This window comes from Chiloscyllium plagiosum, unplaced genomic scaffold, assembly GCF_037043375.1.
Source record: "Chiloscyllium plagiosum isolate Xiang-an unplaced genomic scaffold, Cpla_swu_hap1 HiC_scaffold_5, whole genome shotgun sequence".
NCBI classification, from domain to species: Eukaryota; Metazoa; Chordata; class Chondrichthyes; order Orectolobiformes; family Hemiscylliidae; genus Chiloscyllium; species Chiloscyllium plagiosum.
Genome location: NW_028270143.1, coordinates 51,751,511 through 51,766,661, shown reverse-complemented (window position 1 = coordinate 51,766,661; position 15,151 = coordinate 51,751,511). Strand labels below are relative to the sequence as shown.

General features: G+C 39.9%; 1 protein-coding gene and 1 long non-coding RNA gene across 3 annotated transcripts in view; one reads left to right on the top strand and one right to left on the bottom strand.

Moving 5' to 3' along the window:
- LOC148149925 (uncharacterized) overlaps positions 1 to 9,840 on the top strand; it is a 23,605-nt gene extending 13,765 nt beyond the window's left edge. For both annotated transcript variants that reach the window (XR_015757184.1, XR_015757185.1), the window contains 2 exons: positions 8,500 to 8,686; positions 9,677 to 9,840. This is a non-coding gene — a long non-coding RNA (uncharacterized LOC148149925). The remainder of the gene's footprint in view (positions 1 to 8,499; positions 8,687 to 9,676) is intronic.
- Positions 1 to 15,151, bottom strand: part of LOC122549851 (charged multivesicular body protein 5) — a 21,456-nt gene extending 6,305 nt beyond the window's left edge. Inside the window, exons 1-6 of the mRNA XM_043689970.2 lie at positions 15,000 to 15,151; positions 4,775 to 4,879; positions 4,363 to 4,409; positions 4,176 to 4,269; positions 3,645 to 3,716; positions 1,748 to 1,856 (exon numbers count right to left, since the gene is read on the bottom strand). Of these exons, the coding sequence (XP_043545905.1) occupies positions 1,748 to 1,856; positions 3,645 to 3,716; positions 4,176 to 4,269; positions 4,363 to 4,409; positions 4,775 to 4,879; positions 15,000 to 15,068 (496 nt within the window). The 5' untranslated portion in view covers positions 15,069 to 15,151. The remainder of the gene's footprint in view (positions 1 to 1,747; positions 1,857 to 3,644; positions 3,717 to 4,175; positions 4,270 to 4,362; positions 4,410 to 4,774; positions 4,880 to 14,999) is intronic.

Genomic DNA, 15,151 nt, shown 5'->3' with positions numbered 1-15,151 from the left:
TCAACAGTGGAAGTTGCTGAATTCAATGCAGAGTTCAGAAATTTACAAGGTGGAATGGAAAATGAAATGCTGTTCCTCCAGCTTGCACCGAGCCTCACTGGAACACTGCAGCAAGCCTATGACAGAAAGGTGTGTATGCCAGCCAGATGGTATATTAAAATAGCAAGCAACTATAACATCAGAATCATTTTTGTGGACTGAGAGACCAGATGCAGTAGATAGATTGAAAGTAGTGAAGAAAATCACTGTCTCACCTGGGAGAAGTGATTGGAGTCTTCAGTGGTGTAAAAGGGAGGAGTTCAAGGAGCAAACATTGCAGCTTCTGAGATTGCATTGGGAAGCTACCACAACTGGAATGGATGCAACAGAGACTGAGAATCAAGGAGAACTGAATGAAGTGCATACAGGAAGCAGGGTGAGAGAAAGTGAAGATGAGGTAGCTGAGGTCAAAGGGACTACAATGCAATACAGCATATCCCCAGAAATGAAAAGAGAGAAGTCAAAGAGGGGATGAAAACAGTCAGAGGTGGACCAGTGTGAAGGTCAGAGAAGGAAGCAAAATTGATTATATTCTCTAGTTCTGGCCAAGAACAGGAAGTAGCACCATTCGGTCAGTCATTAACATATTGGTGTTTCTCTCTTCATGGATGCTGGCAGTGCCGCAGCACTTGCTAAATATATTTCAGATCACCAGTATTTGCTTTTTTTGTAGCTGGTTGAGTTAGATTTATGGTCAAAGGCAACACTGGGAAACCTTGCTGGTGTGAGATTAATGATTGGTAATACTGCTGAATGTCACGATGATGTAATTTGATGGCATGATTGCCACTTGCCATTCACCAGCCCAAGCCTGAACACTGTCCTAGTTTGCTGTACATGGGTACATCACCATTCCAAGAGCTCAAAAAAAATGTTTTCATCAACAAATATCTCTATTTCTGATCCTACATTGGAGGGAAAGTCACCGAAAGTAGCTGAAAATGATTAAGCTTTGAACACTGCCCTGAGGAATTCATGCTGCACTCAGTTGAGATAATTGGCCTCCCATTTCCACAGATGGAGTTTAATACTTTCTGACTGTGCTCTCATGTTCAACATTGGCATGAAAAGTATCTTAGGACAGGCATGTAGCCAATAATTTGAAAGCAGTGAGTTTGTGACAGAGGGACATTGGATGTAGGAGTAGGCCACCTGACCCTTTAAGCCTGTTTCAACATTCAAAAGATCATGGCAAATCTAATCGAAGTCTCAGTTTCACCGCACAACCTGCTACACTCACTTGTCAAATATCTATCCAACTCAGCCTTGAATAAATTTTAAGCTTCTACAGGTATACATCTAACTTGTGCAACCTTTCATAAATAAGGCTTTCATCACAAGAATAGGGTGAACCTTTTCTGTACTGTTCCTAAAGCAATTCATTTTTTTCAAATAAGACAACTAAGACTATTGATGTGGTTTCCCTATTTTTATATTCCTTTCCTCTTATGAAGAACTTTTCCACTTCCCCAAGATCACGTCTCCTTCTCAACTCCTTTTTATAATAAAATTCACTTAACCTTTCTTCATAAAATAATCCCAGGATTATAAAATTGCAACTAATACAACATTTCAAATCGTTCCTCCCAGTACACAGCTAATAAATACTGCTACAACAAGTCCCAACTTCTATTTGCAAGTGGAGACTTGTGAAATTCTTGTCTTGCACTCCCTGTAATTATAAACTAAACTATGGAAATGTTCTCACCCGCTTCCAGATCATCCTCATCGATCTCTGGCGTTCCGTAACTGCGACTCAAGGCCTCCTGCACATCATTTGCTTCTTCCATCATGTCTTCCAGTTGATCTTGTATATTCTAGGGAGAACAACAATGGGTAAATCAATGTCACCAATGTCATTTACATTACACGAACATTCTTCCAAAAACTCATCATTACCCTAATTAGCAACAAGTTACTCTGAGTAGCTTCTTGATGTAGCACTGGAAACATGCAATGTAAATAACAATCTCTCATTTTCACTTCCTTTATGAATTAATTGATTGGTTTGTCATGTGTAGATTCCAAATCATTTGAATTAGCATAAGCATTTTAATTCCCAATTTTTCAAAAAAAGTTTATGTTCCATTATAAATCCATGAAATGTGTATTGTATATTCTTGAGCACTTGTATAAGTTTCTTTCCCCAGCATTGCAAGGATTCAGACAGTCAGGTCATATGTTAAAACCGGCTTCTATAATGACATGGAGCGCACCATGACTTCTCAACATCAAGTAGTGGGTAGCAGTTAAGTGACTAGAGCAATTCTAGAGAATACCAATTCCACTAAACAGTTGATTACCAACAGGCAGTTAGTTGGGAATCTTGATTTAGGAAATACCCTCAAAAGACAGATGAGCTACCCTTTGTATGAGCCAACTTGAGTCAGCGAGTACAGCCCACAAACCATGATGTAGCTGCAGTATGCAAAAAGACAATAAAAGAACAAACATGGACTGTTTGAAACTCTCAGAAATATTAACAACCACAGAACAAATTTCAAAGTGGAGTCTATCTTATTGGTCAACAAAAAAAAAAATGAAAGATTTTCAGGGGTATGCATGAATGTACAGTGGGGTTAAAAATCAATCAGCTATGATCTTATTGAACGGTAGAGCAGTCTTGAAGTATCGAGTGGCCTTATCCTTGTTCATATGCAATATTCCTTCTTAAACACCATGTTGCACTGAATGCTGTAAATAACATGGCTGTGGTAACTGCTTACCTAAGAATTATTTGAGATTTCGTGACTCAGTTTGTAAATCGCTCAAGGAAAATAAGAGAAAGAGCCAATAAATTTGAACTACCAACATACTGGATCACCAACCTTTAAGAACAGTCTGGTTCCAGGCAGCTTGTGTCCCCCTAGCAGCCTGCTTGGAACACTGATAGCAGAGAGTTGAAAATAAATCAACTGGCTTTCTTGACAAAGCATAAAGTCATAGAATCAGAGAGTCATGCAGCATGGAAACAGACCCTTCAGTCCAACCAGTCTATGCCAAACATTATCCCAAACTAAACTAGTCACACCTGCCTCATGTCCTTCCAAACCTTTTCTATTCAAATATTTATTGCACCCACATCCACCACTTCCTGAGGAAGTTCATTCCAAATACAAACCACACTTTATTAAAAAAAAATTGCCCCTCTTTTTTCAATCCTGTATCTGGCTTAGAAATGATGGGAACTGAGAGATAAAGAAATACAACTGATCAATATGATTAAGAAACAGATACAAGGATTTTTAATCTAGGCCATTTGGGACAGAAATCAGAAAATGCTTCTTTACACAAAAGATGGTAGTTGAGTGGAATTCTCTTCCACAAAAGCTTAGATTTTCTTCAAGCAATAATTTCATGTCAGAGACATTTTTTTTAGCCGAGGATATAAAAGAACATGGAAATAAGACATGTGGATAGAAATAAGATCCAGACCAGCCATGATTTCACTGTATGATAGAAGAAGCTCTATAATCCTCTCATATTGACATTTAATGTAGGAAATCTGGCTTAATATCTTTAGAAATTCCTAATTATTTTGCCTTTGTCAGATGATCAATTTCAGTAACAGCAGTTACTAAACAGAACAATGAATAGTGCTTCACCTCAATCTGATCAATCTTGACTTGTTTGTAAGCTTTCTTCATTTCCTTGACACCAGTTTTCATTGCATCTACCTACAGAACAGAACAGAAATCAGCACAAGGAGAAAGTGCGGACTGCAGATGCTGGAGTCAGAGTCGAAAAGTGTGACATGGAAAAGCACAGCAGGTCAGGCAGCATCCAAGGATAAGAGTCTTATGTTTTAGGCATAGGCCCTTCATCAGGGAAGATGAAGGGATTATGCCTGAAACGTCGACCCTCCTGCTCCTCTGATGCTATTTGACCCATTGTGCTTTTCCAGCGCCACACTTTTCAACTCTAGATATCAGCACAACCCCACATAATTCAACAAAATTAGTTTAAGACAATTTACTCTATTTAGAAAAACGATTTCTTAAATATAATGAGCATTTGCAGTGTTACTTCATAAAACTATCACTCATTTTTATTTTTCCATATTAACTAGTGTCCATATGTATATTAAATCCTTCATTTAGGCATATTAGGACTGCAGTTATGCTATTTTGCTTTACCGTTGTTTTTGTATCTTTTAATGTCTGTATGGTATAATTGGCTTGTTCCATGTTGAACGACTGCTGCATTAGATTGTCTCTCTGCTGTTCGTACCTATCAATGGATACCATATACATTCAAAATATTAATTGCTTAAATTATTGAGTATACTACAATTAAGATTAACTACAATAAAAAAAAACTCACATTCTCTTCTGTTTCAAAACTCGCATTGCCTTTTGCTTTACCATATTCTAGAAAACAAAAAAATAGTAATGAGTATTTTTTTGCTAATGTAATCAAAAGCCCAAAGATACATACCATTGGTCAAAGCTCCTCTAGGATATAGAAGCAAATCTTAAAAAAAAAAGACTTGTGGTGCATTTAACTAAAAGCTCAAGAGGCAATACCTTTCTCAGACATCTTAAAAAATTCCTTTAGTCATTGCTTAGTTCCGGTTTAAGACAACAATTCCATGTAAAGAATAACAGTAATTTCCCCGATTTATAAATGATTCCAAATAAATGGTTTTCATCCCTCAGAGCTAAACAAAAAAAATGCCAGAAAGCCAGCTTTGCCCATAATGTTTTGCACCATGATTTTTTTTTAAAACTATTACCTTTGATGCACCATCTCTCATTTTCTTCATTTGATCTTTGTATTTGGCCAATTCAACATCAAGCCGAGAAATTTTCTTATCAATAGATTCGGCTCTGCCATCAACCTGAACAAAAAGATCAAAAAGGTTTGTTTTTCCTTCAAATAGAATTGAAAGCAGAGAGAGGGAGAGAACATAATAAGAATAATAGCTTTCATTCATATAACCTATTGATTAAAATATCTGAAATCTCTCATCGTTGGTACATAGCTCACCAGATGTAAAAATAGATGAGGGGAACAGAAAAGATGATAGAGGACAAGAAAAGTGAGAAACAGGAGTGGAACAAAGGACAGATTGGAAATGGGACAGAATTAGACGAAGAGGGACAAAGGGATGACAATGAGTTGCTACACAAGGTTGGAGTTAGCAATAATGAAGTTGGAAAAGACAGTTGACTATTCATGCAGGCATGGGGGTGACCAAAATTTTCATGTGTGATGGGTCTAAGTCACTGGAGGATGAATGAAGAGAGGTGGAGAAGGGAATTAGGCATGGGAAAATGACAAGTGAGAATCCTTATTGGGTTTGCAATAATGTATGCAGTATGTCAAGTGTTAGTGGGAGCATAATAAAGTCTCAGCTCTCAAGCAGGACCATTTCTTCTAAATTGAGATTTTTTTATTCTTCCATGAGATAGTCATTACTGTTGATGCCAGCATTCAATGCCCGTTCCTAATTGCCCCCAGAGATTTAGCTTGGGTCTCTATTACTAGTTCACCAACATTACCATCATGCCAGTGTCCCAGAGTGTGGTTTTGTCAATGTTCACTTTCATTAACCAATTGTTACCAGTTTATCCAATACCTTTTGCAAGCATCTTCTGTGATTTTAAAAATTCTTGCATGGGATGTGGGGTGACGTTGGCTGGGCCAGGATTTTTTTTGCCCACCCCTAAATATTCTTGTGGTGGAGTTGCATTCTTGAACTACTGATGGTTATGGTTGCAGGTTTGGAAGTTGCTATCGAAAGAGTACTGGTGAATTTCTACAGTGCATCTTGTAGAACTGCTGCTACTGAGCATCAGTGATGGAGAGTGTGAATGTTTATATTTATGGTGTAAGAGGATTGCTTTCTCCTGTATGGCATCAAGCTCCATGAATGTTGTTGAAGCAGCACTCATCCAAGCAAGTGGAGAATATTGCAACACACTCCTAACTTATACCGGCGGTGGATGGTAATGCTATTGAATATCAAAAGGATAATGACTAGATTCTCTCTTGTTGGATATGATCATTGCCGTTTTGTGGCACAAATATTACTTGCCACATTTCACCCAAAGCTGCATATTGTCCAGGTCATGCTGCATTTATGCATGAACTGCATCAGTTACAAGTGCTTTGTCATCTGCAAGTAAAATTGATGTCATCTTTCACTCACTGAATCTTAACACCAGATCTTGTGTCTTCAAACTTCCATTGATCACTGCTTTACATAGAAATTGGTGAATATCACCGGTTCTCATCAATTAACAACATAGGTAATGAGGAAGGCTTGGGACTTCATCAATGCTGTGGGAGGGGAGGGATATGGGGCTCCAACTAAAGGCAATGTGTGGGCTGGACATAACCCACTGTGAAAGCAAATGGTTGTGAGGGATATAGTTACGAAGGAGCAGGTCACTTGGAGGCCTAGGTGAGGGTAGCACGTGATTAGCAGAGCCTGGGATCGAGAGTGAGCAGGAGCACCACTGGTGAACTGGCCTAATGCACATAGACAGATTGGCCAAACAGGCAAGAAGAGCTAATGGCTAAGCTGTCAGATCACACACAAGGGTTCATGCAGCAGTGAAGCAACACTATTGGCCTCGGTGTTCTTGGACCAAGAGGGAAAATAGACATGACCAATTACTCGCCAATGATTCTACGTAAAATGTGCGCATGATGATCAAGCTCAATGGTCATGCCCACACTCCTGTAAATTAACCTGCTAGCACTTTCATGTAAAGAATAGGTAGGTGGAACAGGGTGTTGCCTTTGTGAAATCCAGCAGGTGTGGCCTTATGAATAGACATGTTCTAATCACATATTGCACAAGAGATGGTGGCAGTACATCTCAAATCAGAACCAATATGTGTAGCATTCAGATTTGGTTTGACTGTAAAATACTTGCATTTATTTATTTGAAACAAACAGAGCTTTAAATTGGTCATCCCACGCTATTAGGTATTATACTTCACGAGCAAGCAGGAATATCTACTTGTCTGGCAACCAGATAACTAACTATTGTACCCAAATTGAGCTGCCATAGATTAGCTTTTAATGAAGCCAAGAACATTACAGTATCTCAATCTGAGTCACATCCACTTCAATAGAAGTCACATGAACAGCATAAATATTTTGGCACTCCTATGGAAATATATTTTAACAGTGTTTCCACTGACTGGAGGTCAGCATTTTTAATTGATAGATATAAATGTAAAGCAAGTAGTTACAGAACTGAACCATTGATATTCCATCAAAAAAGATTAATTAGGTCTGTATTCACAAGGAGAAAGTGAGGACTGCAGATGCTGGAGATCAGAGTGAAAAAGGTTATTCTCAAAACGTTGAATCTCCTGCTCCTCAGATGCTGTCTGACTGGCTGTGCTTCTCCAGCATCACACATTTTGACTCTGTATTCACAGGGGTCGAGAAGAATAAGATGTATAAAATTCTGTCAGGGCTGGACAAAGCAGATGCAGAAATGTTGTTTCCCTTGGCCTGGGGTGTTCAGAAAAAGGGGTTACAGCCTCAGGATATGGGTAGACCATTTCAATCTAGGTGAACAGAATTCTTCACTGAGGAAGGTGCTGAAACTATGGAATTCTACTGAAGATTCTGGAGGCCAACTCACTTGACTATACGCCAGCTAAAAAGAAACTTCTAGAGGCTAAAAGTAACAAGGAATATGGAGGGAGAGCAGAGATATGCCATGAGATAAGAGAATTAGGCATGATCATATTGAATGGTAGAGTGGGGCTCTTTGGACCAAATGGCCTACTCCTGCTTTCGTGCTTCAATTAAGCATACTTTGCACAGAAACCTGTAGTTGTTCTCTTCAGAGTAGAGAAAGTTAAGAGATTTGATAGTGTTCAAAATCATGAAAGATTTTGAGTAAGCAAAGTTATGATTATGAATACAATACTTGAAAGGATAATAATAGAGCAGATTCAATAACTCAAAGGAATTGAACAAATTCTTCTTTCTTCATTCAGTTCTTTGGGCAAGCGTCCACATTAGCCATCAGCAAACTGAGCCAAACACATTCCCTGACACCCAAGTACTCAGAGTTATTGGCAACATGCATTTTTGCGTGCATGTTTTAGGCCAGAGCTACAAATAGCAATGGTAGAGGATCCAAAATTCTTTCCAGCACATGGCCAATTATGACTTTCTCACATGCTTATCGCCTGCCACTAGTGTATTTTGGAAGGATTTACAAATTGACAACCTGTTTAAATACACCTTCCTCGGCTATCCTCGGTTTGAACCTGGAGCTTCTGATTCAGAGGAAAGGATTCTATTCACTGTGGCGTAAAACTACCGATTGAACAAACAACCTAAAGGAAATAATTTGAATAAGTATGGGGAAATGGCAGGGAGCACTTCCAGAGTGTAGCACATGCACATATGACATACGTCAAGTCTGTGTTGTATCATTAAAAAATTATTTGCCTTGAAAAGTACTTTTTTGTTCTTTTGTAGAAATAAAAGATAAAGACCAACAAATACATAGCAAAATCAAAGAAGAATAGAAATCTCAGAGCCAACAAGTTACAACAGAACAAAAGTCTGGTTTAAATCTCAAGTGGCAAGATTGCAAGTTTTGCTCAGTGTTGCTGCATGTGATGTCTGGAAGTCTCCATTCTTTAATAGGAGTATGGTGTACAAGGTAATACTGCAAAAGAGTCTTTAAATGGTAGTGGTGGTGGTTTTGGCAAGGGGAATGCAGAATTGTAATCCATAAATGTAAAGTGGTCTAAACCTCAATCAGAAAACAAGGGCGACCTCTAGGGAAAATGCTCAGCCCATATACCCTCTCAGGTAGAAGTGGCATGCCAAGGCACTAGTTTAAAAAGAGAGATCCTATAGCTTGGCCTAAGATTAAATCAACCAATGTCATGAAATGAAAGCTGATTATTTAATCATATTGCTGTATGTAGAAATTTAGGCACAAATTGGCTATCACATTTACCCCACAACAGTGACGAAGAAAGTCAGCATCTCTGTGGAACAAGGCCCTTCGGTCCAACAAGTACACTTTGACCCTCTGAAGAGTAACCCACCCAGACCCATTTCCCTCTGACTAACATACCAAACACTATGGGCAATTTAGTATGGCCAATCATCTGACCTACACATCTTTAGACTGTGGGAGGAAACCGGAGCACAAGGAGGAACCGACACAGACACGGGGAGTACGTGCAAACTCCACACAGACAGGCGCCAGAGGCTGGAATCGAACCTGGGACCCTGGTGCTGTAAGGCTGCAGTGCTAACCACTGAGCCACCGTGCTACCCGTGTTGGTGTATCCAATTCTGTGGTTTGGGTTGGCAGGCTTTGGGCAAACTGTACCTTTGATATTGACTTACTCTCCTACCTCACCTATTCTATTTCTCACTATTTTCCCTTGCATTATCACCCACTTCTTCTGCCACTCCTGCTCAAGTTTTCTAAACATCTTCAGTTATTCTCAATATGTCACTTACTCTAATGGCAATATCACTTCTGTTCTTTCCCATTTTCCACTTGAGTACTTTCTATAGATCATTTTAATTTATTCACATTCTTGCCCTTCACATTTCTTGTACTGTTTTTTAAATCTACAATATATTTTCACATATGGTCCTTCACTGACATGTTAATTTGCTTCATCTACAGATATTCTTTGACCCACTAAGTGCTACCAATGTTTTCTGGAAACCAAACAACAAAGAGAGATGCAACCCTTTTTGGAGCAGAAACCAATGGATAAACAAGATGTTGAAATTGCCAAGCATTAGCAATTGTCACTGTTTTCTGGAAAGGAAAAGGAAATATTTGGACCGAACAAATAAAAGCAGTTCTTCCGGTTTCCTCAAAACTCGAATACATACACTTGTCACATACTGTATTTATCGCCATTTGACCAGAATTCAGACAGGGTGGTGTTGCTGTTATTTTGTTGGTTGGGGTGAAGAGTTAAGATTTCAGTTTTGGTAATCAGCTCTTCTTTACTGATGAAGGGTCAATACTCGAAACGTCAATTCTCCTGCTCCTCAGATGCTGCCCGACGTGCTGTGCTTTTCCAGCACCATACTCTCGACTCTGATCTCCAACATCTACAGTCCTCACTTTCTACTCACGTATAGGAGTGTTTACTGAGCTTTATTGCATCTTAGGCAACAAAAAAAAACTTTTTTAACCTTCTTCCTGATGAGTCAAGAAGTTCTCTTCTGCTTTGGTTAACACATTCACACAAATACAATGAAATGCAAACAGATTGACTTCAACCTCAATGCATTTAAGTAGATTCTAAGCTAAACTTTTAAAATTAGCAAAATGCATTTTCATCCACTTGAAATTTTCTTCACTCATAGAAAACACAGCCTACTAAATACAAATGAATGATGCAAGATTACTTCTATATTTCAGACCTTGTTTATGTATAAAGTTTATCTTAAGTATAAAGTTGCTCAAAACCACAAAACACTGGTAAGACATTACAAAGAGTAGCAGACAACAAATTTCAATATGAAGGATCACTGTCCAGAGGATCACCAGCTGGTTAGTCATTCTTCTTCATCCATAAACTATATCAAATTCAAAACTCAGTGCAGATTGGAATCCAGGCAGCAAAGTTCAGCCCATGCCCTAACTCCCTATGTTTGCTTTGGACTCCCCAAAGTCTCAATAATATTGTGAACAGTTCATTTAACAAATGAAATTCATTAACCAATTAATGGAGTGCTATTACATTTTGGCAAGAAACATATGGAGGTCACATATTGCTGGGAAAATAAAATTCTGAATGTAATAGAGGAACAAAGTTATTTGGCAGTACAAATACACAAAATGTTAAAAATTGCAATACAGGTCATTTTACTAAACTTGTTGACCATATTACGTAAAAGCTAAGTGGGCTGACAGAAGGTTCAAAAAAATTATCAGGATGATGTCAAAAATGCAAATTATGACATTCAGGAAAAAAGAGTGTAATTTTTCTCTTGAATAAGACAACTTTCAGTAACAAAAGCAGGTTTATATTATAATGGGATTTAATAGACACAACGTGGGTGTTTCCACTTGTGGAGATAAGCAAAATGAGAGGCCATCAATTACAGCAAGATATTTTGCTCATTGCTCAGACATTTGAGTATCGAAGATTGGACGTTGTGTTAAGGCTGTACAGGACATTAGTGAGGCCTCTTCTCAATTAATGTGTTTAGTTCTGGTGTCCCTTGTTATAGAAAGGATATTAAGCTGGAAAGCGTTCAAAAATTATTTACCATGATGTTGCAGGGAATGGAGAGTTTGAGTTATAAGGACAGGCTGGATAGGCTGGGAACTTTTCTGCTGGAGCCTAGGAAGTTGTGAGGTGACCTTAAAGAGGTTTATAAAATAATGAATGGTATCGATAAGATGAATGGTAGGTGGGGGATTTCAAAACTAGGGGAGCATATTTAAGGTGAGAGGAGAAAGATTTAAAAAAAAGGAGGGGCTTTTTTTTCAAAAACACAATGGTTTGTGTGTGGAATGAACTTCCAGAGGAAGTGATGGATATGGATACAGTTACAACATTTAAAAGACATTTAGATAAGTACATGAATGAGAAATATTTGGAGATATGGGCAAAGCACAGGTAGGTGTGATGAGTTTAGTTTGGGATTATGGTCAGCATGGACTGATTGGACTGAAGAGTCCATGTTCGTGCTGTATGATTCTATATCGATTGGATAAAGCTATTTCTTTTGAGCTTCATAAGTGTGGTGAGAATGTGGAACTCATTAAATCCATCTATACTAATTTCAAATATTATTAATGAGAGGCTAGGGAAGCAGGAGATAGAAGGAAATAGAATGATACATATAGAGCTGGATGAGGAAGGATGAACAGAAGCATAAATGTCAGCATGGAGTGGCTGGACAGTTCTGAGAGTCATATTGGAATTTGGAGAGGTGGTCATTGGAGTAACAGTCTAGAATCCCAGGCTGATGCTTTTGGGTCATAGGTTTAAATCCCATCATAATGGATGGTGAAATTTCAATTCAATAATTGTCTGGAATAAAAATCTAGAAAATGACCACCATCTTTATTAATGACCTCGAGAAACGAAATATGACATTTTTACCCAATCTTGCCTCCACAGCAACATAGCTGACTTTTAGTATCCAACTTGGCAACTAGATATGGGCAATAAGTGCTGGCCTACCCAGCAAAGCCTACACCTCATGAACAAGTAAACAAAATTAACTCTCTCTTCACAGATGCTGCCAGACTTGAGTTTTTATAGCACTGCACTTTTATTTCAGATCTCCAGGATCCACAGTTCTGATTTTATTGTGTTGGCTTGGAAGAGTGCCCCATCTCTGTGCAATATATCCAATGTAATTTAAATTCTCAACCTCACGTTAAGCACTTTGTGGTCTCACCTCTTACCCTCTTACTTTTAAAACCTCTTTCCATTACACAAGACTTCTGGAATTCTGCATTCCTTTCATACTTTCCTACTGCATTTTATGCAATTTCTTTGCATGACTTTTCAGACATGCTTTTCCCAGTTTATGGATTAATGGTGCTGGAAGAGCACAGCAGTTCAGGCAGCATCCGAGGAGCAGTAAAATTGACGTTTCGGGCAAACGCCCTTCATCAGGAATAAAAGGAGGGCTTCTGCCCGAAACGTTGATTTTATTGCTCCTCGGATGCTGCCTGAACTGCTGTGCTCTTCCAGCACCACTAATCCAGAATCTGGTTTCCACCATCTGCAGTCATTGTTTTTACCCTTTTCCCAGTTTATACCAAAATGACCACATGATGTAGGAGCAGAATTACACCATTCAGCCAATTGTGTTTGCTCCACCATTGGATCATGGCTGATACGTTTCTGAACCCTATTCTACTTGCTTCTCCTCATAACCCTTCAACCTCTTTCTAATCAAGAACCCATCTTTCTCAGTCTTAAATACATTCAATGATTTGGCCTCCACAGATTAACTACCCTCTGGCTAAAAACATTCCTCATCTCAGTTCTAAAGGGTCATCCTTTCACGGAGGCTTTGCCCCAGGTCATCGTCTCTCCTACTTACAGAAACATCTTCTCCATGTTGGCTGCATCCAGGTCTCAGTATTCTGTAAATTTCAGTGAGACCCCTCAACCCCGACCCCCATCCTTCTAAACTCCATTGAGTACAGTCCCAGAGTCCTCAATTGCACCACATATGAGAAGTCCTTCATCCCCAGGATGATTCTTTTGAATCTCCTCTGGACCCACTCCAATCCCAGCATCTCCTTCCTCAGATACAGAGCCCAACACAGCCCACAATATTCCAATGTAGTCTGACCAGAGCATCATATAGCCTCAGCAGTACATCTCTACTCTTGTATTCTAGCTCTCTTGAAATGAATGCTAATATTACATTTGATTTCCTAACCGTCAAATGAACCTGCATGTTAAACTTCAGATAGTCCTGAACAAGGACTGCCAAATCCCCTTGTGCGTCAGATTTCCAAAGCCTTATCCCCATTTAGAAAATGGACCACACTACTATTCTTCCTAACAAAGTGCATAACCTCAGACTTTCCTGCATTGTATTCCATCTGCTATTTCTTTGCCCACTCTCCTAGCCTATACAAGTCTTTCTGCAGCCTTCCCACTGCCTCAACATTACTTGTCCCTTCATCTTTGTGTCATCTGCAAACTAAACATCAATGCCCTCAGACCCTTTATCCAGATTGTTAATGTATAATGTGAATAGTTGTCATCCCAACACTAAGGCCTGTACTCCACTTGTCAGCTGCTGCCATCCTAAAAAAGACCCCCTTACCTCAATTCTCTGCCAGTCAATCAATTGTCTATCTATGCCAGGATCTTGCCTCTAATGGGTTCTTATTTTATTTAGCAGCCTCCTGTGCAGCACCTTTTGAAAATTCAGATAGATCACATCCACTGGCTCCTTTGTTTAGCTTGCTCATTACCTCATCAAAGAATGCAAACAGATTTGTAAGGAATGACTGCCCTTGACAAAGCCACACTGACAGCCCTAATTTACCATGCACTCAAGTACTTGAGAATCTCATGCTTAATAATGGACAATAAGATCTTACCAATGACTGTGGTCAGGAGTATAGTTTTGTTTCTGATATTTTAGCACTGCTCTAAATATTCATCTCACTTTCTCCAAAACCTCTAAGCCTAAGTGAACATTCCAGCACAATACTGAAACAACGCTGAAGGATGACGGTCCAAGGTTTTGGCAGAATGGAGTGGTGGGAATTGACAAGTACCTGGTGCCCTCTGGCAATAACAAAACAATAAGCCACACAACGTGCAAAGGCCATTTGTTTCCCAGACAGTGGGTCAACAATCTCTGCCCCTGAACCTCTCCGCACACCACCCCCTAGAAAATCTCACAGCAAAACAAGCTAAAGGAAATATCCACAGCCCCATCAGCTGAAAAAATCAGCAAGGCTCATCTTTCGACAATTTCAATTTAAATGATTTCAGAAACGGGGACAACCTTTTCAGCAGGACTCGTACGACTAGTCACATAAATGGTGTTGGGATGTGGGTATTTGTGATGCTGACATGGCTGAAGCAGAGGCCTCAGGTGGATGTGAAGGATCCCATGGCACTGTTTCAGAGAGGTGCAGAGTTTGTTATCGCCGGTGTCCCAGCCAACACCTACATTCAGGAGATTGTTGACACTTATTTCCTTCTCCCGTCAGTGGGATCATTGCTGAGGACAGTCACACTTCCAAAGTGGCTGGGAGACACCGGCTCCGTGAAGGATGTCCCAAATCTTCACTCCCTTGAGGAAACACCCTGACAACTGACTGTCCTCAGCCATTCTCTCCCCCCCCCCCCCCCCCGGGCCACAGGACTCTGCCCCTAACCGGGCCTGACCCCCCCCAACACAGCCCGGTCCCGGCCTCCGCATTTACCCCAGTCCCTGGCTCAGGACCCGGCCTCTCTACCTGCCCCTGGGGCTGCTTTCCCATCACTCACATTCCCGATACAATCCGTCAGGTTGGGCGGTGGAACTTTAGGCTTGGCCCGTCCGAACAGTCGGTTCATGGCGGCGGCAGCAACGGCGACAAAATAAAAAATACAGACCCGACCCAGCAGCGAAGACGTCACAGGAAGCGTGGGCGGGCCTC